Genomic DNA, 24,371 nt, shown 5'->3' on the forward strand with positions numbered 1-24,371 from the left:
ACCCCTGGCTGAATATCATAGTCTCAGTCTGGTGCTGAAGGAGGAGGCTGGCTGCAGACCTTCAACTGTCAAAAACTCACAAAATAACTGGACTTGTCAATTTCTTTGTACTAGAGACTTTCCAGATTTCAGGAAGATTTACTGCTTCCTCACACAGTGGACCAATGCATTTGAATTGGGGGAGATGCTCTAATGGCTGCTGAATCAGAGTCCATGGTATTCCCGTGGTATCCCTAGAATTCTCTCTGCACACTTTTTTGTGGGAAAAAAAAAAAAAAAGACTGCTTTTTAAGTAAGATCAAGCATCTGCCACTTCATTCATAACAGGAATGTAAATGTAACATAGTCTGCTGGCTGCTGATACTCTCCCCTTAATTTCATGTTTTAAAGTCATGACCATTCTCTTATATCATCAAGAAGTTCTGAGTCTAAGGTCATCTGGCTCCTATATGAGGTATTTTTACTTTAAACAAATATATTTTTTGCTTGCTTCCCCCATGAAACAGCTGTCACAAGTTATCGTTGTCTAGCAGGATTTCTGCTAGAAGGAAATGCCTTCTTCATAACCACTTAGAACAGAGGACCTTCAGCACTTTGAGGGAATGGATGGCCCCACTATTTACCTCCCTCTAACAGTAAACTGCTCATATTACAAAAGAGCACATCAGAAAGGCTAAATGAGACTGAACTGTAAGAGCAGACAAGACAGCAATCAATAAATTCATGACACTAATAATATGTCATGTTCAAGCAGAGCGATAGGGAAATGTCTTCACCCTTGAAACTGAGCATACATAAATTCAGCTGCTAGTCGGTTCAATTTTTCATTTCTCCTTCTTCTTGGTATTCTTTATTTCAAGCCTTTTTGAGTTTGACATTTGTATTTCACTTCACTTTGATACTGAAGAATCCAAAACTAGATTTATTACAAGTTACATATTCAGAAGCAATTGACAAACAGAGTGGAAAAAAGTAGTAAGTTTATAGAATTTGTCTGCTTTATGTTCTACCCAGAAATGAGTAGATCAGTAAAAACAACTTGACTTTAGACAAAAGAATAGGAAACGTTGTTTAAAAATAAACCTGTTCCTAAATCATAGAGCCCCACTTTAACATTCAGTTCCTATTTAGTAAAATACTTAAATACATCCTGAAAGAAATATACAATTGTATCCTGATAACTTCAGTGAAGACAGGTCTCCATGTTGATTTAAATAGGATAATCTTAAGGGTAAATATTTGTGCAAGTAGGATTTGCTAGCTAGGAAAGATTGCAAGGGATATGGGAAGATGGTCATTCCTGAAGTGAAAAGAATAAAAAGTGATGGTTGAGATAAACATCACACAGATAGAAGAACAGCTTCCTACTGCACTTTCCATTGCAGTTATGCAAAACTATTGAATTATAGGTGCACTTTGATTGCTTCCCCTTTTTTGCAGAGTGGGGTTTATTTACAGGTATAAAAGTCACCCAGTCCTAAAAAGTACAACTCTGTAAACATTGCTTATTTAATTACACACAAATTTCACAGGCCAAGTATATCCTTCAAAGAGCAACGCCTCAGATTTAGCACAAATAGTGACACTTGGGGAAAAAAAAATAAAATATATTCCTTTTTTGGGGCATTTTATTTAAAATTTATAGACTTATAGGAAACAAATGTAGCCAGAAAGAGTCACCTGCCCTTTAAAAAGAAGATATATAAAAAGAAAGCAGAAAGCAAACATTTCCACTATATTTATTTTCTTTCAAATAATAGAAGAGAATTTTAAAAATGTGAAGAACGAACTTACTTTCAGTGCAAATAGGACAGCATCCTTTTCTGTTCAGGATTTTACCCTAATTGGGAGAAAGACAGGCTGATTTAATGAAAGAGTTTTTGGAGCAATGACTGTGTTATTTTGTAAGGCTGGATAAGCTTTTGAAAATAGTTTAAGTTGTGTTTGAACTCAATGCCCTGGTTACAGCTTCAAATATCAGGTGCTAAAAACAGACAGAACTATTCAAAAAGCTTCCTGGCATTACATTAGAAATGTAATACTAAAAGACTTCTCTGTTAGCAGTTCTCTCTTTAGAGAGTGTGAGAGAACTTTGGGCTCACGTATTCACAGATATCTAAAAGCAGACTAATTGTTTACTTACCAAGATCACCACCTTTTCCCCCCTTCCAAAACACATGTATTTCCTAATGTACCTATGGACACTTATGCAATCTGCAGCCCTCCACACCCCAACACTCTCCCATGCCCTCAAATCATTCATTTTCCTACAGAAATGAAGGAAGCACTACTAGATACCAGTTTGGCCAGATTTCTTTCACGGCTAAATCCCACGGTACCTCTTACCAGATTGTATTACCAATCTCAGACCAAATTGCCTGAGGAAGTAAATGGGCATACGTCCAAAGACATGCAACATCTAAAAATACAAAATTTGGTCTAATCACAGGATCATGGATAAAAGTCTGAAGTATTTACTCACCTCTTTGCCCATGACAGTTTTATTTACAGTTGTGTCTTACACAAGGTTGGCTAGAAGTAGGAATCGCACTTCTTTGTACATAAATTCATTCTCTTTTTCAGTCATCCTCAAATTAAAAGATGTTCTCACTGATTTTACTTAAATTCCCAAAAGCTTACCATCAAGTCAGAGGATAGGCCTGGAAAATTTCAGACCGAACGATATGTTTTTCCAAGCAGAAACTGGCAGGGGTTGTAACAGAACTAATGGTAATATTGGAGCTCACCCACATTCTCGTAAGGGAAGGAAGAGGCATATGGAGTTGTGCTGTTCCCCAGCACCAACACTTCAGTCCAATTGTAGAACTGTAGTGGAACATAGAAAGTCCCCTTTGTGTGACCAGTGGTCTTGTTCTCCACCAAGCAGGCAAGCAAGGAGCGGCCAGTAAGAGGGAACAAATGGAGCTGCAATATCGTTTGCTCCAAACACTCTCAGCAGTAGAGAAACGCTCACAAGGAAAGGGTGGCAGGTCCACGTGGAGACAGATGCAAGCTGTATTGCTACCTAGATTGCTTTCTGCCAAAAACGCTGCCAAGCTTTGACACTGTGCATGGGGAGAAATGAGCTCCAGGAGATGAGAGCTCATCGTCATCATCAGGGAATAAAAGTACAGCGTAAGCTTGTTCTTGAATGTGCAACTGCACATGGAAAGAATGGATTTTAGGCATGTTCTGGAGTTGAGAAATGAAATGGATTTGAGTTTCACTGGTGTGTGGGCAATGCTTAGACATTTGTGTGGCCACCAGGTCCCAGAACAAAGAAAACTACTAAGGACCAGGCTGCAATGAGAAGACCTATCAAACACCTGCTAGCACAAAAACCTTTTAAGAAAGAACCAGTAAAACTGCACAGAAGTACAGAGCTGGGCAGCTTTTATTTGTACAAAAGGAAGACATGCAGCTGAACACCACACACTGCACACCGTAGCCTTACCTCTTTCAATAAAAGAGTTGAAATCATCAGCCAAGCTGGAAGTGGCAAAAATTCAAGTGAAATTGGAATCTCCAAGGCAGCCTGCTGAGGCTGGTTACTTGAGCCACCATGTTGGCCTGAGATCCTGTTTTTGTCTTGTAGAATAAGGAAACCCATTATTGCTAACATGTGCTGCAAGAGTTCGTTAGCATTGAGGGTTCCCTTAGGAGTGGGCTAAGTGATGTGATCCCATTTTTCCCTATGAATATTTATAAGCAGACCACATTTGAGTCTATTTGTTTTCTGGGATTTTTCTTCTTTTTTATGAGATTTTCAATTTTATGTCTGAGGTTTTGGGTTTTTTTCTAAGTCAGGACTAATTGAGGGGGTTGTTTGGTTGTGCAATAGCAACAGCTGTTGTTTTTTTGTGCCTCATTTGGCACCAGAGTAAAAACAGCAACTTTTTGTTTGTAATAATAACAGATGTGTATAACATTAAATGCTGTCTGTGTTAAAGATGGGAGAACATGTTCTGAATAAATTTTCAACTCTCTTCAAGTTCATGGGTTCAAAATTTACCCTCAAAATCAAACTCTGAAAATATCTTCACATGCCATGAATTTAATTCTATTAACTTTTGAGCTCTGGAGATCAGGAAAGGTTGTGTGCTGTAAAATTCAACAGCCTCTCCTCCATAAGTACAAAAAGACCTCCATGACCAGTGACCATTTCCACAAGCAGGCATTATTAGTGGGGAATGCAATGGCATAAGGAAAAGAGGCAAGGAGGAAATAGATAATCATGGATAATAGAAGGAAGATGGCAAAAGGAAAGCAGGAGGCTGGAGCAGGGCTAAGGCAAGTGAATAACAAATTAGGTAAGAAAAGCTCTAATGGATGTCTGAAATTCAGTCTTGCCAAGTGTTGAGAATACTCCATTTCTGTAAGGCATTTAAACACATGTTTAAGCAGACATGGAGAACCTTCAGCAAGACTGGACACATGCTTAACAGTGTTGAATGGGGTCTAGCATGCACCACACCTTGCAGGCTGATGCTTGAGGTAACTGAGAAGAAATATCAACATAAAACCAACTGCCAGAAAGCCAGAAACAGGAACCACAACTTAACACAGCTCACTAGAAGCCCAAGAAGGACTGATTTTACTATAGCTATGACAGGAGCAATTGAATTTGCAAGAGATACACTGCCCCTGCTGTAGATAAAAGAAGCTAAGAAAAAAGCTTCCTGTAATTACTGATACAGAATTAAACATTTCAAAAGGAAAAAAATAAAAGGAATGAAAAAACATGCCTAGCTCTATGAAGAAAAGAAAAGGCAGTAACAATCTCTTAAAACATGGCAGCCTGCCACCAATAGAATGAATAATACAAATGATGGCACAGTACTAGAAACTTCTGCTGAAATGTCACTTTGAAACTTATCCTTCAGGAAATAACTGACTAAAATCTATGTTGATAAATTAAATAATACTCCATCACAAAAACAACGGAATAAAGAAACAAAAAACATTTAAGTCAAGAAACAATGTCGTAAGCTGCTGTGTGAATCCTCAATCCTTTCACACTCAGTTGTGTGTATCCCAATGCAATATTAATGAGATAACTGTATGTACACTGACACCCTAAGGGGCAAGCAAACAGCATTTCACTCCACAGCAGCCTTCTTCAACAGCCAATAGAGGCTGTTACTACCAGAAATATTGGTATGAGAGAACAAAAAAATGGAGTTCATTCCCCTACCATTTTCAGAGACAGCAGCATAACCCTATTCGTGATATCCATGCTTTCAGTATCAGAATCACTAAAATATCTTTATCTTGAATAATATGGTGTGTTTAATTAATGTTTATAGATTTCTGACAGTATATCTCATCAAAGAACGTAGCACAGATGAAAAGTGAAAGATTTACATCCATTAGCATACATTATTTGCCTTAAAATTACTTGAGGTGGTATCCATTTGGAATAGGAAAATAAATCTCTCTGGAGTTTACATTCCTTCTCTTGCTTGTCTTTCCAATTTAGATGGAAAGAGCAGAAATACAGCTTGTATCTATGGAGGAGGGTGGTTTCACATGCAGCTTGGTGTGGGTTCCATTTTAAGAACGGAAACAGGGTGACTGGTTAGCTGCTAGAGGGAAGGGCTCTTCAGGATAACATAATCTGATCTTTTAGCCCTGAGGAGCTGAGCCTTGTCTGAAGAATCAGCTGAGAGGTTTAGTGCAGTTAAGGGGTTTGCATTAACCTTGGAACAGTTCCTGTATCAGCTGGTTGGTACACCAGTCAGTTTGTACATCAGTCAGTTATGGTCCCACAGGAGTGCAGATGATGAATTTTTACCCAGTACTGTTTTCACTAACTTGTCCATGAACAGTGAATTCATTCACAGAAGCCACTTTAGTTGATTATCTCAATGCCATAATTCATATAGGGTAGTGCTGAAGTGGTTTATTTCACTTAAGAATTATATTATGTCAAACTAGTTATTTGATCTCGGAAACATCTTGAATGTTTGAAATGCATCTTGCATGGGGAAAATATAAATGAGATGCAGTATGTGCCAGGGTCAACAACAAAGAATTTGAGGAGACCGGAAGGGTCCAAGCTCTCACCTCCTGCTTATGCTGTGAAAAGCAAGGAAGCCTGATCACCATGGGCCTCATCTGGCTCCCAGAAGAGCTCCTTTTTTTCCTATTTCCTGTGTGCAGTATCTCATATGAACCTATTAACAAAACTACCCTGTGCAGCGAGCACCAGAGGGACAGGAAAAGACTGTCCACTCTTCTGAGGATACAGACATCACTCCTGCAGACCACTGGCACAGCAGAAACAGGAGCACTGTGGTACAGGCATTTTATTCTACCACAGCTTCTGGCTGTCAAAAGTTCACACATATAAAATTTTACAAACTAAAGTTTGTCATTTAAAATTTTATACCTAGGTGTCTGTGACTCATATTTTCCCGACTGGCTTCCAGGACAGAGAGGGAAACACTGAGAAGGTATAATGCTAACCACTTGGCTCTCACTTCTGCAGCTCTGTTCAAAGATCTGACCTTACATGAGGTGCTATTTAGAGCTCCCTCTTCTGAAAGCTTGGGCCATTAAAACAAAGTAATTTGTCAGTGACAGAAAACCAAGAAACAAAAGCTGATTTTACCTCAAGGTTTCATATGCTAACTTTTGAGGCAGTTAAGTAAGGCACAATTGCACCACACTCTGGGTTCACTTCAGACATTCAAATAATTTTTTTTCAGGCTGAAACTTCAGACAAAGTGGCATAGTTTGATTGAAAATTTTTTTATTTCATTTAATTTGCCTGTCTAACCAAGTTTCAAGCCTCATATGTGCTAAGAAAAGTACAAGCTTTTGGTGCTTACCATCTGCAAGCTAGATATATGCTTACATAGTCATCTCACCACTCTACAAAGCCACATATTATAAATGAAAGAGATGTTGCATTCCAGGTACTTGAGACAAAGTAAGGAGGAGAAAAGGAACACAGTCTGCAGAGCAAAGACAGAGGCGAGAAGCTCTTATTCAGAGTAGCAATAGTACACTTGGAAAGCACCAGCCTAAATTAACATGCCAAAAAATCTCTACTTTCCAATCTATGTGCCCCAGTGCTATGCATACATTTCCAAGAAGCACTGAAAAACATAATGGTGGTGAAAAGCAGAGAAGAAAGCCACGCTCTTTTAAAAAACTCACTTGAGGACAGCTGCTGACTGGAATGCACTGCTTCTTGCGACACACTGTCTTGCCTTTCACACAAGCACAGATGGTGCAGTTCACAGAGGACCACATCTCTCCATCCTGCAAGAGGGAACATGATCTAGTATCAGTTGGGGTGGCAACAGGAAGATATTTCAGCAATGTATCGTTGCACAAGAAGGGATAACTTTCCCTGTTGGCATTATGTCATTGTTTTGTCTATATTATTTTAAGGTCCACATCCAGTTGTATTAAAGATCAAATTCAGAGGGGTGTTCTTCACTTCAGCCCTCCAGATCCAGCATTTATTTTTCCAAACCTAACCAAATCACACTGGCTCTTTCCATCAGTGTCCTGATCATCTTGCATTGTTTTCTCTTCAGTATGAATCTAAGATATGATCACACCTCCCACAGATTTTCATTTAAGCTGACATAATTAGAAAAAACCTGATTCATTTGGTTGAGTGATGTCTTTAAGTTGTTGCACGTGAAAGTAGTTGATTAAGATGTCAGCATATAGTGAATTTATTCCCAGATGCAGCAGTTTGGCTTAAGGCAGGAATGGTTGAATAATGAATTCTAATTTAGATTACTTACAGCACTTTCATAGACACTTGATCTGCTAAACATCTGAAAATGTTTAGAAGAGATACAGGACTGAACTCCTCAAATGCATAGCAGGTAAGAGTCTACAGCTCTTGAAGTATTAGGTGCAGAGCAAAATATGGTCTTATCCTCACTTACTTGGGAAACACTGTCTGTGGAACTGCCCTGGCTCATTTCTCCATACTGCTTCATTTGCCAAGTGTGGTTCCTAAAACATTCTGTCTCACCCACTTACAGTCTTGTGCTAGGCTGCTTAGAGCCAAAATGTGCATGTTTTCTGTTTGCTGGACTTCTGTGAAGAAAGGGTGAGGATAGACCTGACAGGAACAGAACAGGCAGTCCAACCAAACAGCTGTGAACAATTATGTGCCCACCTCAACATGACATCCTGACCAGAGAGAAAAATAGATGATATCCAAAGTGCCAAGGAGTCCAACTTACTCAGTGCAACACGCACAGCTAAAGGCTGTCTCTCCACTGTCCTGTATGCCCCCGCCATGTTAAGATCGCCTCATGTTTCTGAGGCAGCATGCATTCTGGTGCACTTCTATTGACCACTCTCCAAGCATCTGCTACGGTATCAGAATATTTCACAACTAACTGAACACAGCTACCTTGATTTTTGTTTCACAGCCATTTTTGCACAGGAGAGAAAGTTCTGACTGCCCAGTCCCCCAGTGAACCTGTGCCCATTCTACTAGTGTGAGGCCATTAACTTCAACTGAGCTACACCAGATCTATCTTTTCTTATACAGGGCAAGAAATAGATGTACTGCCTCCATTTTTTTCCCTGCTGTAGGGAACCTGCTTTGGCAGGGGGGTTGGACAAGATGATCTCTGGAGGTCCCTTCCAACCCCTACAATTCTGTGATTCTTATTCAATATAATGCTTAGTAATATAATAAATCTTCACGAGAAGCAGACTGTTTTATCTGGGTGCCAAAGAAGCAGGCACTTGTTCCTGAAGCACAATAGTACCAGTGTGAAGGTTCCAATCAGATCCAGTATAGTCTCAGTCTACAGTAGGTTCACATGTAATTTCCAGAATAAACACTTCAGCTATGTACACAAAAGATGGAAAAAATGGGAAGCAATTCTGGCTGAGCAAACGAAGTATTCACATGGGATTTAACATTTGATCTGATTCAAGGGGCTCTTAATTCACAGATGGCCCATAAGGTGACAAAACCTTTTTCTGACACAGTGTTAAAAAAAACTGCACCACTTGGAAAAACATGCGGGGTCTCAGCGACATGAGAAGTGTTTTGCAGAGTATCCCCTGTGATTTGAAAACACTGAGTGAGAGCGCAGTAGGTAACTGTTATTATACGGCTATCCCAATATGAGATGTCAGAGGTGCTGTCCTCAGCAGAGCTGTGAAATTTCAATGAGTAACTTTCAGTCAAGATGAACTTTGCACAGCTCCTATTGCTCAGCTGTGGAAGAGACTGCCTCAGCCGATAAAGCCTACACACCTCTCAAAAATATCTTATCCATAAATATCAGCATTTGCTTGGGAAAGCAGAACATAAAAAACTGATACTAAAAATGCATTACTTGTCCTGAAACAGAAGCTGGGAGAGACACGCACATCACAACAAGGAGGAACTAGTCTTAATTTCTGCATATCAGCAAAATCTGCAGAGACTCCGATAAAAAAAAAATAACAGCTGGCAAATTTTGCTGTGCTTCGCCTCTGAGCTGTTCCATCATCTAAAACGATGGTGAGAATTCTGCTAAAAGGCAAGTCACGACACTAACTTACAGTAAGCCTATGTTGTTTCAGCATCCATTCTTAAATCACACCTGAAATTGTACCTGGAATATCTTATTGCCAAACTTGCACACTTTCATTTCTTCAGGAGCGATGTAGGAGACACATTCCTTGCAGCAGTGGTCTTGGTTTTTATTGCATTCTCCAGGAAGCAAGCACCTCTTCTTACATATCACTGTTGAATCCTGGATAAAAGGATAACAGGAGATCATTAAACCATCATCTAGGTCCTTCTGCTCCTATGCATCCTTATCAAAACATTTCTGCTTGCTCAGCCATTGCATCCAAGCAAGTTAGAGCTCAATTGCTTTGGATAGATCAGCTCAGACAAAACAAAAATAATTTATTGGATTAATGGAATCTTTTATGGTCTGTGAAGCACTCTGTTTACCTGCAAAATGTTGACTCTGATCTGGCAACACTTTGTCCCTGGATAGGTGCACATGTAATCACAGTCACGCTAGATCAACTGCATACAATAATCACTTCCCTTTAGCACCAGTGTGTTAGATCACCACGTGGTGTGTTAATTCTTGTTGCAGTGCAATGCAAACTCAAAGAAGGTCATATAATCTGTGTAACTTCGCTTCACAGTGATAGGCATCACGTCTAAACTGAGGCACTCAGTAGCTTTTTAAACTTTCCTACACAACTGCAAGAACTCTTCAAACCCGACCCTCCAGGACCACACAAGATGCCAAAGCAAAACCCTATCAAGGCTTATAGTTCCACAGCCTTACAAGCTATTGCCAAGTCAGACAACCAGCACGCAATACCAAAGCACTGTGGGCTTACCTTGCATGTACACATTGTACAGTTGTCATAAATAAATGAGGATCCATTATCGTACACATTGCTATGAAAGAGACAGCTTCCAAATGGGAGGTCAAACACTTTCCTCTGTCCTGAATATAAATAAACAATAATAGAAACAGAATGTGGTTGAAGAGATGCCACACTGACAACAAAAATAGTAGGGCTTATTGTCACTAGACCAAATCCATCTGCAATATGTCATTTGCTGTGTGTTTCCATTTTGGTGTGAGAAAATATGTACTTTTAACAGCTCTCTGTTCTTCTAGCACACTCATCTATACAATTTTACTGTGGGAGGGAATATTAATATGATTTATGACATGTTTATATTAGAAAAATCTTTCTTCATCATAAAGTGCATAGTGCAGCTACATGAATAAAAAGTAAGCACTCAAACTCCTAAGGTTTGTACATTTAAACTAGTTTAAACAGTCTTTAACTTAATGTAATAACTTATCAAATAAAGCAGACTAAACTGGTTTTAGCCTATCTGCCTCAGTGGTTCACAGCAGCCAAACTAAACCAAGCCAGTGACACTGATGCAAAAAAATCATGTGTTGCCCAGTCTTATTAAAATAGCCTGGTGCACAGTGTTTAGACATTGTTGCAAGAAATACAGGCATCTGCATAGTTTACAAGAATGAAACAACAAAAAATACTTTCCAGAACACACTAAGAAAAAAAAAAAAAGTTGTACAAAAGCAAGGCGCTGCTTAGAGCACTGTACAAGGAAGATAGCATCAATAGCAAATGCTTCCTGAAGTCCTGCAAATCTACAAACACTTCAAGATCAAACTTGGAACACGTGACCAACATGAAAGATAACCATGGGGTCTTTACAAAAACACTCTGAAATCACTACACTTATCTTTCTGGTTTAGAATATCTTTACTGTTTACTTTTGGTGGCAGCTAACTAATAAGTTCTCTTAGAAGTGGTTGCCAGTCTCCCAGCTTATCATTTCTGAGGTCTGATGTTAAACAGGCATCAGTTCCAAGGTTGTAAGTGGGCACTATAAGTAAATACAAGTCACTAAGTACCAGCCCAATAGTTTAGCTCCTAAACTGCTGAATCTTGGCAGCTGGGATAGCTGAAGTGTGTCCCTGTGTTCCAATTTGTAATCCCTTCCTTTTCCAATAAGTCTTGATAAAAGCAGAGCACCTTAAAAGAAAAAGCTTCCAGTTTCCTCCAAGAAAAGAAGTGAACAGAAGGGTAAGCACACAGCAGAATCCATTGGATTAGACTTAAGCTTTCACAAATATTTATATGCAAAGAACTATTTTTTCAAAAGCTAAGAAATAATTGCTGTTGTTCAGTTAGACACAATTGCAATGCATCTGTCTTGTAAGTTAGGTACCTTGGGCTAATCTGTGCTTGCAAAACCAACTTCCCTTTTACCAAATATGCATACTTCAGCAAAGGCTTAATTTCTCATATGTTCATAAACATATGAAATCAGTTGAGGATGCTCAGTAGCCCTAAAAGGAACTGTTCCACATCCATGCACCACTTACAGGCGAAGCCAAGACATACCCCCATCTGTAACAACACATCTGAATCTCTATGTGGGGCCAGGACTTCCATCTCATAACTTACATCAGCAAGTGAGCAGAAGTCAAGCTCTCTCTCACGCTGTCTTGCCATGCCTTGCAAACCACCCAACACAATTCTGGGTGGTCAACCCAGTTCAAACAGTTGGTAAAAAAAACAATGACAAAGGACTTATCCCCTAAAAAGATGTGGTGATGGAGATATTGGCTTAATGGTCGGTCAGCTTTGCTGGCTCATAACCACTAGTTAAACTAATAATTCAAGTCTCAGTGGAGTCAACTGCATTCTTCTAACATATTTATGCCGAGTATCAGAAATCCAATTGCAGGGAGGTCTTGCACACAATTATTTAAAAACCATGCCTTGCCATCCCTGAAAACATGTTTTTTTTTCCTACTGCTTTGCCCTTTGCTATGCATCTCTTGGCTCCAGAACTTTCAACATTTCACTGTGAGTAGACATTACCTATTCACAGGTATCTGACATACCTTAATGTGATAACTGCACAAAATGGAAGTCACTGTTACTGGCAAGCTCACAGACATTTCTAAGTGAACAAGAGCAAAGAAGAATCTGTGCAAAAATCCCTACGAAACAGTCGAATATCAAAGTTGGCTTTTGAACATTCAGATCAGAGAGGGGAAGACTCTGTTTGGAAAAACAGGAGGTGGAGAGGACAAGGGGAGTTTGCAGAAGGAAAAATGTCCTCGGCCAAAAAAGCAGCTCAGAAGCTCACTATTTGAACTGTTTTTCTCTCTATTTCACTCCTTACTCTTTTTCTCTCTGGTGCTGTGGTTAAATGTTCTGGGCAGGTATTTATTTATAGCATTTCTCAACTAGTAAATAAATAAGCAAATTCAGGCTTATTTCAAGTAGTCAAAAAAGTTAATTATTCTGAGAAACTGGAACTTCCTATAGCTCACTGCCTTCTAGGCCAGTACTCTGTGCTCTTATTCCGACCCTAGAAACAGACCAGAAACAGTAGTAAGTGTTTGGACAAAATGTCAAGGAGTTTCTGTTGAAGAACTGGTGATTAGCAGTCCTAAAAATTTGCAAAAACTTACTCATAATCTCATAGACCAAATTAAACCTAATTTATGTGGTAAGATCCTTGTTTATGAACCGTGCTTATGAAATAGAGGGTCACGTGCTGAGGAACGTTAACCTGCTAATCAGATGAAATGGCACAAGCAAATAAGGGCTCTCGTGCACTTCTTGGCATGGCTTAGAAGAACTTGAACCTTCTCAGAGGTTTCTGACTTACCCCTTTGAAATGTGTTGGGAAAACATTCCTGGCTGAAACTGTGCTTCCACCTTAAGAAGGCAACAATAAGGCAAATTCTTGAGTTCTGGCCTCGCTGACAACAACTTCTAAGAATGCAATTTCAGCCCAGAAGTTTTCTTTGACCTGCATTTCCGCAAAGCCAAGAATGCAAATGCACACTTACCCAAAAATCTGAGAGGGAGAGGCCTTTCCTTTTGTGGTGCATTCCAATGAAACCTTTCCTTTCGCCTCAACCTCCTTCACAAAACACATGTAATGAAGGTGGGAAACATCTCTATATCTGTCTTCTATGCAAGCCAACTGGCATATACTCAAATGCTCTCCTGCAGCTGCTTGCTGAGTGCCATCCATCACAACTGCACATGCTGACCCTGAATACATACTGAAGCCTGTATATTAGAGCAACTCTGTTTCTTCCACCTTTCAGAATTTACCAATATTAAGATTTAGCAGTATTACCAACACACCATCTTACAAATTACATAAATTACGAAATTCCCAGGAACGTAAACACTCACCTAAGCATTTGGGGCAACACTGTCCTGCAGGAACGTGACTGAGGTGCTGGGGACACGAGAGAATGGGGCAAACTTCTTGGATGCACTGGGTCCTGCCACCCTGAAGGAAAATAGGCTCATTTAGGATAAAGCAGAATGTCAGGATGACACGTCAAGTACAGACTGTTAACACAGACTGTTAAAAGCTTTAGCCAAAGCAGTTTTTGCCAAAAGAAATTTCTTCTTGCATCACACACGCGTGGAATGTGTACAACTGTCTGTTAGCACTTCCTGCATCGCTTGCAGTGACCTTGGATTTTTTCATTCTCTCAAGAAATGAATGTTGAAAAAAAAAATAAAAAAATAGTGTCTTTATTTCTTGCTTTGGAAGTGAAAAAGAAAAACAAAGAATAAAACCACCATCCATTAACCTTTCTGGATGCTCAACAAAGTTATTGAGCAAGTTTTATTTCTCCCCTCCTGTGCCACACCCTTATAGGCTTGTCTGGAATGGGGATTAAGTATTGAAGCTGGATGAGAACAGGTGTTCTTCTGCTATGTCCCTGATTTCAGAAGTCAAATAAGCCAAAATAATTTAAGAAAACACATTTTTGTTAGCCACTCAATCCAACCACGCAAACCCAGGCAGCCTGTTTCCTTCAGAGGACTGAAAAACCAAAAGAGAATGTGAAATTTTCAGAATGAACGTGGCAAAAAAATAAATAACCTGCGCTAGATACATCTTCATGAGCCAATAAATATCAGGGAAAAGAGAGACAGAACAGCAAAGAGAAAAGCACAGATATTTCTATAAGATTAACTGCAGTTAATCAGAAGAGATCTTTGTTGTTATTCTGCTATGTCAGTACTTCACCATGCGGTATTCTCCAAGCATTCAACTCAGGACTCCATCAAAATGTGCTTCAAATGCTTGTAAGAGATGTCCAGGTTATTACACTTCAAAAATCAGCTCGCATTTGCCTCAGCAAGAGAAGGCAGTCTTTTTCATCTAGCCACCCTGCCTCATTTATCACTCAGAGCTGCACTTATCCTAACAATAAGCTTTGTGTTCCTGGATGCTGAGATGGAAAGCTTATGAACAGTCTCCTCCCACACACATGCTGGATGCGTCTTGAAGCTCCCTAGGGAAAGATGGAAAAACCTGTTCATTTTGAAGAGCTCTGTGCCTGAAATGATATGCCATTCCACTCCTAATGGCCTCAGTGAATCACATAAAAGCTTTTACATACGGGTAAATCCACATATGCACTATTACACAACATGCTGACTGTACCCCCATTCTGTAATAAGTTTTCAGGCACTGGAGTCTACCTGTCCCGTGGGGCTACCAAAGCATCCTGAATGCACATGGCTAAGGGCTGCTCATAATTCATTCACTGCTGCATGCAGAAACACAGAGGTTATTGTAGACTGAAATGACTGCTCTAAATTAAGGGTCAGACTAGAAACTTGACAAAATGAAATGAATTCTTCACTGAAGTTACGATGCTCTGGGAATAGCTATGTGAGAAGAGACACAGGTGCAGGATGAGAGAATAAATATCAAAGAAGGTCTCTCCGGTCATTCTGCTCAGGGAAAAAGGCTAAGAGAAGACAAAGTTCAGACTCTGGTGATAACTCAATTGCAATTGAGTTACTGGAATTGCAAAGGAGGCCGCAGTCAAGTACCACGATCAGGAACACAACCACAGAAGATAAAGCAGTGCTCCAGAATAAGCTGATTGCAGATCTTTTCTTGCAACTCTGCTTCTGTATCTAATAGTCACATATCCCATGCCTCTACAGAAATGTTCTAGAGTCTTGCTTCTCTGACAGATGGAATCAAAGCTCAGCCTTACAAAACACTGAGGCATTGCCTTACAGTCTGTAGCATAGACTTTTTAAGAAATATATACGAAATGCCCAGGATAACTAGTGAGTGAAAAATAGGAACTATTTCTTCATTTCTGTCTTTTGTTTACAGCTCCCTTTTACACCAGCAGTGATAACTGAACCAGTGCCTCCTCTGCACAGAACTTTTGTCTAAGTCCAGTTTCATCTCTCTTCTTACCTCACTGTTACACTCAATTCCAATTGCAATGCTGCTAGAATTTTAACAGTGTGTAATAGAATGGTACAGAAAACACAGCACAACAAAAGTTCATTAAAAATGCAAGGGAAAAATAAGTACTGAGAGCAAAGAGATTGGCTCCAGAAAACATAAATCAGGATAAGAATTCCATAGTTAACACCTTGCCTCCTTCACCTCCCAACTACATCCACAGCTTTTAGTTCACATTTCCCTGTTGAGTGTAGCATCTCCCAGGCAGCCAGAATATTCCAGGTCTGAAGCAACACTTGCCAGTAAAATCAAACCAGAATTGGAAGCCAGTGCAGACCAATAAAGTACAAGCGACATCTGCTTCCTATGAGAAATACTATTCAAGAGCTAGGCAAATAAATTCTTGAGTGGTAGTTACATGAAGCCTTAATCAGGATACTGCTGCAGTCCACAGTCTTCTGGAGGTAATGGATTTCATAAGAAATCTGAGGTCTAGAGTGCAGAGGGTCACCTTCAAAGTAGAAACAAAAACTTTATAATCCCTGCTGTCATCTCATACCTGCAAAACAAAGCAAGAGGACCCCTGGAACTGGCTTGGAGGGCAATATGGGCTATCATGTCTCAGCAGCTTCCTCACAGACACGTGAATGAGGCAAAGATGGACCAGCACTTTCTAACTCTCCCATGAAATTCCCCTCTTTGAGAAAGAGAACTGCCTTAGTCTTTCCTAAAAAGGAATCATGGAGCTATTCAGCTGTCTTTCCATCCACTTCTGACCCTGACTTTGACTATGATGCTTTGCTGTTCAACAGAGACACAAGAAACTCAGCAGAGACAAAATGTACACAGCCAGGCTGTGTCAGACTTTGGTGGGGACATGTGATGGCAGAGAGGGTGTAGTTTTGGGACAGTCTACACACACACACACACACACACACACACACGTGTATGGTGTGTATGTAGCCTGTGTGCTAGGACTGATGGAGGGAAACATGTCTGCAGAAAAAAAACTGCCCAAAAAAACTCTTGAAGGCTGAAGAGTTGCTGCCATTAATCTGCAGAAGTCTTGGTCTTCTTGTATAATGAAAGCAAGAACAGCGACCATCACATTGAACAACGCCCTCAGACATACAGTTTAATTTTTAAGTTGTCCTGCATGGAGCCAGGAATTGGGGAAGATAAAAAAAAGTTGAAGACATACCAGTACTCCTATTTCGTTATGCCATAATTGTTAAGGGGTGTGATACCTCCTATATCAATTGGATAATATAGTTGCTTGTATATAATTCTTGGTTACCAGGAAGCTACATCTGATGTACTAATTATGGTGTGATAGTAAAGGCACCCTCCTACCTTCCAAACATCCATTAAATAATTAAAACTAGTCAGCAACATTATGCAAACATCTTCAAAAGGCCCCCTTGAATCACACCCTCGTAAACTCATTGGGTTTACAGTCAGGTCTACAGTCCTTGATTTGTCTTGGAGGTAGCCTTCACACACAGAAGTGAAAGGATATCATAACTGGGGACAGATGCCTTCATCTTCACACAGTATTTGAGGGTCCCTGCAAAAGCCACACAATGCAGTGACAACTCCCTGGAAAGATCACTGGAGAGGGAAGCGAACAAAGCAGCAAAACAGTCCTCAGCACAAAAGCAAACAGCATATCAATCAGCACAACAAACAGGCAGGCAGACAAGCCAGAGCTTCCCACATCCCTGCAGCTTGATATGTTGTCTAGACGAGGATTTTAAAAATGTCTGTTTAGAAAATGTTGGATAAAATTCAGAATAAGATCTTGAACTTTAGTTCCGCACAAAAGGTATTTAAAGTGCCTTGTGTGCACTTCATTTTTATACTCTGGATCCAGATGTTAAAACCCTGTTTTCTGTGATATTGCTGCTATAGACAGGCTTTAGAAGAAGGTTCCAGTGGCAGCTTGAAGTGGTGTCCTAAGAACTGGTATCTGCAGCAAGTGCTCTGAAGAGCTCTTCATTTTAGTGTCAGATCATGCACATGAGTATGGTTACAAAATATTGTCTTAAATGTCTTAAACATCAGCTAAGTTCCATAAAGATTAGAAGTGGCAAACAAAGATTCCTGTGAATAAACTGCTGGAGTAACTTCTTGACAAAGTAAATGTACAATTCTTAAACTAGTATTTCTGTTTTCTTTGAATCTGATGAAAAGACATTCCTTGTCTTAGTCAAGAGAAGCCTAGAGAATTCCATCTATCTGCACCATCTCTCCCTTTATGTGTAGATTTATGGTACAAGTAATTAGATGCACTTCTTGTATAATCAACAAGCTGCATTAATTATACAGTTCAATTAGTTCAACTAATACAAATTCACATACCCAAGCATCTAGAGAATTGCAAGCGAGGCTGTAAAGCATCACATAGTTGCAACATCTTGACCTAAAACCTCAATTCAAAGGCCCTTCCTCTTCTGGAAATTAATCAGTATGTGGTTGTATCCAGCTGCTGATGAATTATCTAAATTATTCATTATTTAGTAGTTCAGGGCAGGATGAAGCCTCTGAAATAGTCATGCTTTCAATCAACTAAATAGCGTGTGTACAAAGAGACTCATATAAGCACTAAGTCAACCCAGCCTTGCCATCTACTTGACAGCCACGTTTCCTGGGGTTGCTTAGATGGAAAAAAAAAAATAACCCTCTCTTTTTCAGAGGGAAGTAGTATGCTGCATTTGTTTGCAAATGCATATTTGGAATATAATAGCATCCTCCTCTTGCAGGGTGAAATATGCAGTTCTGTGGTATTGTTCTCCACTTGGAAATCAAGCGTTCAGGTTCCAAAACACAATTTGGATCTCCTGCATGGGGAGGTGGAAGACCAAGGTATCTACTGTCATGGGTAAAAAGGAACATTCTGGAAAATGAAATCAGGCTTTGCACAGTAGCTATCTTGTAGTCTACAGCCAGAGACAGTGCTCCTAAAATTTCACAGTTCCTGGAACCACTGAAGAGCTCCTCAGGGAGGGTCAGGCAGAGCCCTGCTCTCAGCTGGGGGCTCAGCACAACCAGCACGTGGTCATATTTCTCTGGTCTCATAGCACCGTGCAGAAGTGTTGCTCGGATTATATTGCATCTGGCTTCACAGTCCAGCTGAAATCAAATTACTCGCTGACCCGACAGCATAAAAGCACAGTCTAGCAGCTGAGCAACCAGCAGCCCTCTCCCCTCCAGGGCTTACATTTTGAGGGCTTTTGGCTCTGTTTAAAGTAACATCGTAAATAGCCCCTCTTCACTTGGAAGCCATGAAAGGTTTAATCATAGCGTGTTCTCCTTTCAGGCTGATTTCCTAAAGAAAGAAGGCTTATGCAGGCACAAACCAAGCACACCTGTAGCTTGTGAATCCCCAGTCAGCTCCAACCACAAATGACCAAGGGACTCCACTGAAAATGGTACAGAGATAAAATAACAAACATCTCAGAGATATTAAAATCTCAAGGACATCAAGTTGCCCCATGTCTCCTTAAAAACAGATGGCTGCACAGAGTACAGAAACCTAGCTGCTTTCCAGAAGGGCCACAAGAAAGCAGCCTCAGTGTTAGGCAGCAGCTGGCTGTCTGCAGGGTCTCCCACACCCAACACCTTTGCTTGGTGCTCAAATCATGGAGGAGAGCTCAGATTACTGTCATTAGGGCAGATAGAGGAACAAGGGCTGTAGAGGCAGCTCATCTGTGGAGTCAGACCTTAATTACTTCAACTCCTAGGACAACATCTACTTAAGGTTAGCAGGGGCAATGAGACATGGGGCATGTCTGTATCTGATATCTACTGCACCGTTCCCATGAGGTGTGGCATTTTTTTTTCCCCTGACTTTCCTTTTTATTTTTTATTTTTTTCTCCTCACAGTACCTGCAGAGATTCATGATACTTGTGTTCCAGACTGGCCTGCAATTGAGTGATGGTTTCTTCCAGCTGGAGCCCATATACTTGTTCTGCTTCGGGATCTGTTTTTTATTGATTGTTCTCCTCAGCAGTTGAACAGTCTTTTTCCAGGGATAGATCTGTTTCTCTCCACAAATCTCTCCTGCAAGCTGAAATAGCGTGTCCCACAAATGACTCTGTATTTCATTAGGTACTCTTTAATGTCTCTAAAGTTACATGCAGAAGCCAGAGCTTTCAGCTCTGTAATATAAATGTCTATTCCTTCTTCTGCTAGTTGATAGCTAAAACAATCAACTCACTATCTCTCTACAGCTCAGAGATGTCTGGATTCACAGCACACCTCAAGCACTCTTGTGGGCTGTTTAGTTATCCTGAACATCATTTAAAACTTACTTCTCAGAACTTTTTTTTACCAGTGAGAGAGTATCTAAAAAGCTATCATCCTTCTCTCAACTCTTCCCATAACACTAATGCTCCATACCAGCTCAGTCTTTGTTTCCAACAAGTTCGGCCAGCATCTGAAATCAAGCTTTTATCTAGTCCAAATCCTTTCATACCACCTCCATCACACTCTGTCAATCTCCTCCTTTGCTGCAGATCTCACTGATCTGATAGCTGTCATTGCACCTTATATATCTCATGCTGAATAGTAGTATCAAAAGTCTTCAGACCTGTGAAACTGAAACTTGCTGTTCATTAAGAGAGTGACTTAAAACACATGCCACAATTATGGGTGCTGCTTCACACAACCTCCCAACACATCTTGGTGTTTTCTGTCAACCATAACTCTGTAGGCAGTGCTTTGTCCCCTAGATTCCCTCCAGCTGCTGCCCAGGACACACTCAAATAGTACAAAGTCATCTTTCCAAAAGCTGCTAGAAGCAGTGGAGCCAGGGATGTCATGCCACACAGCACACCCTAGAGCAGCATGCCTTTTTACAGTGCAAGAAGGCAGATGAACACACAGTGCAAGAGGTTGATTTCAAGGTGGTACATCAGCAAGGACTGTATCAAAGACCATAAAAAACAGTGGGAGTTTTCCCACTGGTTGTCAGGACAATGCTTAGAGCACAAGACCTGAAGTTGAACAAAACGATGCTGAAAAAATGAGGCAAGACATCCACTTTGATGGAACTGGGCAGGGGGCAGCCCCACACTGCAGGAAGAGGCAGAGAGTAGCAACTTTATGGGGACAGTAGAAAGGAAGCAAAGACACTGGCAAGGAAATGATTCTGGCATGCCACTGCAGGAGAGAGTTCAGCTATTCATGATTAATTCAGCTGTTACACCAGAGGTCTCCAGTGAATACAGAACCTTTGCTGTGAGCCATAAGATTATTTATTTCTCTTCTGAAAATTACTGTTTCTGTGAAAAAAAAATGCAATAAAACATGTTACTCTGGAAACTGACTGTGGACAGATAAACTATTAAAAACCACTATCAAGAATCATCAGCTTATTCACCTCCCATCCCTGATAACAAGAAAGTCAGGGTTAAATTCAAGGGACTTTCCTAACTTCAGTTATTTGAAGCAGAGCAGTAGCTTTCTAAATCAGGTCCTGGCTTCTAGCAGCCGTGACTTTTCCCCTTAATCAGCTGGAGGCTGCTTTGCTTTCACTGGCACTAAGAACAAATGAAGCACAGTTCAGTGGGTATACAGTTGTGTATATACACCATCTCTGTATTTGCATGATGTTTCAGAATCCAATCCCGATGCTTGCAAAATGATATCCACTGACACAACGCATTTAAATAAATAGCACTTGCTTTTCCTAAGATGAATTTGCACAAAAGCTTTCATTTGTCTGTGTGCATGCAGAGTAAGTTCTGTGATACCGCCCTACAAGCTCTCCTATGTCCTAAAGAAAAAGGTACCTCTATAAGCCCCACACTTTGGCAGCTATCACTGCTGCCTTCACCCCCAATTCCAGTTCCTACATTTCTGCACAGCACTGGCCCCAACTCTGAGAACAGTTCTTCCTTCAGCACAATCTGTTTGCAGAGATATGCAGTTACTAAATCCCTGCAGTGTCCCAAGCGTGTTTCTTGCACACACAGAATATTAGTATCATTGTGGTCCTGAGAAAGGTGACAACTCTGACTCTCACTTCATCATCATTCTTTTAAATACTTGGTCACTACAAGAAACTCTACAGACGTGTCCACAAAGCTTCGCCTTACAGCACTAGTTTTAAATAATTTTCCTTCAGTTATCTACAGAACTAAATTGCAAGACCAGAGTGAATTAAACTGCAAAATGCCCAAGTTTTGACATCTGACATTTTGCCCAAAAAATAAAAGCTTTATTTTTAGCAGTGTGGATAATTCCTTGTAGACAATTGAAGTTCCTTTCGTTGCATGATTTGAAGCTTCATTTTTGGAGGTGTAAATGTCTAAATAAGGTCATGAATAAAACCAACTAAGGCTGTTCTTGGAAAAGAGTGTACAATTTAGAAGATGGTGCCTGCACACCTAACTTTGGAAGCGTTGTTTTTAAGTCAAAAACTGCCAGAATAATTCACACCAAGCCACCGTTCACAAAGAGAACAAATCTACTTCAGTGAGCCAGGAGAATGAGATACTGAAGAGGCTGACTTGATCCTTCACTGGCTGTTTCTACAACTTATGGATGCCACAGCCAGAGGGATTGATGATAAAACACACTGATATCTATAGGACATCTGTGATAATGATCCTGCTGTATGTAGGTCGCTCCTACAAAAAGCAGTGCCTCTTATTTCTGTGCAAACTGCAACAGACAAAAAGCACAATAGCACCAATTGATAGCACAAATTCTCAACTATAAACACTATTTTTCAACATAGTCATCACCACTAGCTAAACATTTTTTGCCAGGAGTGAACAAGAGCCTGCATGCCATGCTTGTCAAAATCTGAAACAAGGATGGCAGTTTCACAGCTGCTACAATAGCATCAATATTATAGGAAAAAGTTGCCCATACAGTCCATCCTCCATTGACCCAAACAGAGGGAAGTTAGAAGGCATCAAATCCAAACTACGTAGTGAATGTGGTAGGACAGTCCAGTCCAAACTGGCAATGTGCTCCACAGTGCTTAAACTGGTGCAGGGCCTGATGTTGTCTTCTTCTCCTCTGGCCTGACTCTGGAACTTTGAGCCTTCAGCTTAGTTGGTGTTGTGATGTACGAGTCATATGATGGTTTATCTGGGTTCCAGGAAATCCAGAAGGAGCTCTCCTGCCCTATCCCAGAAGACTGCACATTAATTTACCTGCTGAGTCTTGAACTTTTTCTTCAGTGGGAAAGTCACATGTCATCACTCCATGGACTGTTGTTTTGACACATCTTAACAGGAAACTTACTTTCAGCCTTGTATTTACTCAATAAATCCTGACAAACTTCCATACAGTATTTTTTCTGGTCCTATGTGAACATCCCACCTGGAGCAAACTGCAATATTCTAATGCTGGAGCCATCGTTTCCAATGCACTGAAGCCGATATTCAGTTCCGTACTCAGTTCCCTAATTGCAATCCACTGATTCATGAGAACAAGCTGAACAAGAAGCACTTCATTTCACGGTGTGACATGGCTTGTCTTTCTGTGTCATCACTGTTGAAACACACCACTCACCACCTCACCATGTTCACATCCACCGTAGTCTCCATAAACATTCAGCAAGCAGTCATGAATGTCAGTGGGTACAACTTTGTCTGCATGCATGAATTCAATGACACCCCTTTGCTTCATATACACTTCCACATCAGATGTCATTTTGTCAGACTGCCCCTCTGCTGCCAAGGTTTTTATTAATTGGAAATTGTCTCAAGCGCTTTGCAAAGACTTAAAGATACAACTTTAAGTGTTACAGAGACTTCAGCAGGAGACAAGTGTTAAATCACAACCCAGTCAGAGGATTTCTTGGAAATACAATTTTAAGAAAAGTGTGTGCCACCTTTATGAAGCCAATGGGTTATGAAACCAGGAAACAGGAACAGCTGTAGTCTGCCCGAGGTGGTGTGGATTTGGACCTGCCATATGTCAGTGGGGCTCATCTATGGAAGCATTTCTATTATCACTGTGCACAATTTCAATATTTTGTACTGAACTAGAGATGCCTTTCCCCAGAGACATGGCTTGGCTTTACACCAGCGTATGGTACACTCTGTTTTGGGATTAAGAGAGAAGTCACACATTTTGGTATTAAATACAAGCATTAGAAAGGCTGCTGAGGAATATGCAGGTCCCCAGGAAAAGCTTTGGGGAGCACTTTGATTAGGAATCATTTACAAGCCACAATTCTTCTACCACTTTCTTCCTTATTCAGGGAAAATGATTTACAGAAGCATCAGTACCAAATCCTGACACTTTCCAGTCCTAGTTAGCAAGACAGGTAGGGAATCACAGTTCTTCCCTCCTTCCTAGTTTACAAACCATCTGCACACGCACAGGGAGAGGGTGGATGCACCCCTAAGAAGTCCTCTTTCTTCTTTACACATATGCATGGACTATGTCATAAAACCATGCCTCCTCCATCCTCCAATTTTTTTTTTCCCCAACAAAGTTCTTACCCAGACACCCCTGTTAATTTATGGGTGGGGTCCTGTTGCTAATTGCTGACTTCTCACTGGCAGCAGTGCATCTGTAAAAGGTTGATGTCCAGATTTATAAAGAACGTATTTCTTGGGGCAGTTTAGTAATTAGGTAAAATCC

At 40.5% G+C, this 24,371-nt stretch overlaps 1 protein-coding gene and 1 long non-coding RNA gene across 3 annotated transcripts in view; both read right to left on the minus strand.

Annotated features, from left to right (window-relative positions):
* The window catches only part of BMPER (BMP binding endothelial regulator), a 143,965-nt gene that overhangs the window by 57,203 nt on the left and 62,391 nt on the right, over positions 1-24,371 (minus strand). For both annotated transcript variants that reach the window (XM_052692653.1, XM_052692651.1), the window contains exons 7-11: positions 13,720-13,819; positions 10,345-10,454; positions 9,594-9,734; positions 7,165-7,269; positions 1,795-1,840 (exon numbers count right to left, since the gene is read on the minus strand). In XM_052692653.1, coding sequence (XP_052548613.1) covers positions 1,795-1,840; positions 7,165-7,269; positions 9,594-9,734; positions 10,345-10,454; positions 13,720-13,819 — 502 coding nt within the window. The remainder of the gene's footprint in view (positions 1-1,794; positions 1,841-7,164; positions 7,270-9,593; positions 9,735-10,344; positions 10,455-13,719; positions 13,820-24,371) is intronic.
* LOC128085406 (uncharacterized) lies at positions 19,253-24,354 on the minus strand. The gene is made up of 2 exons (XR_008208948.1): positions 24,230-24,354; positions 19,253-23,823 (listed from the first exon to the last, which is right to left on the minus strand). It is a non-coding gene; the product is annotated as an uncharacterized LOC128085406 (long non-coding RNA).

Source organism: Tympanuchus pallidicinctus, unplaced genomic scaffold (genome assembly GCF_026119805.1).
Source record: "Tympanuchus pallidicinctus isolate F22 unplaced genomic scaffold, pur_lepc_1.0 scaffold3, whole genome shotgun sequence".
Lineage (NCBI taxonomy): Eukaryota > Metazoa > Chordata > Aves > Galliformes > Phasianidae > Tympanuchus > Tympanuchus pallidicinctus.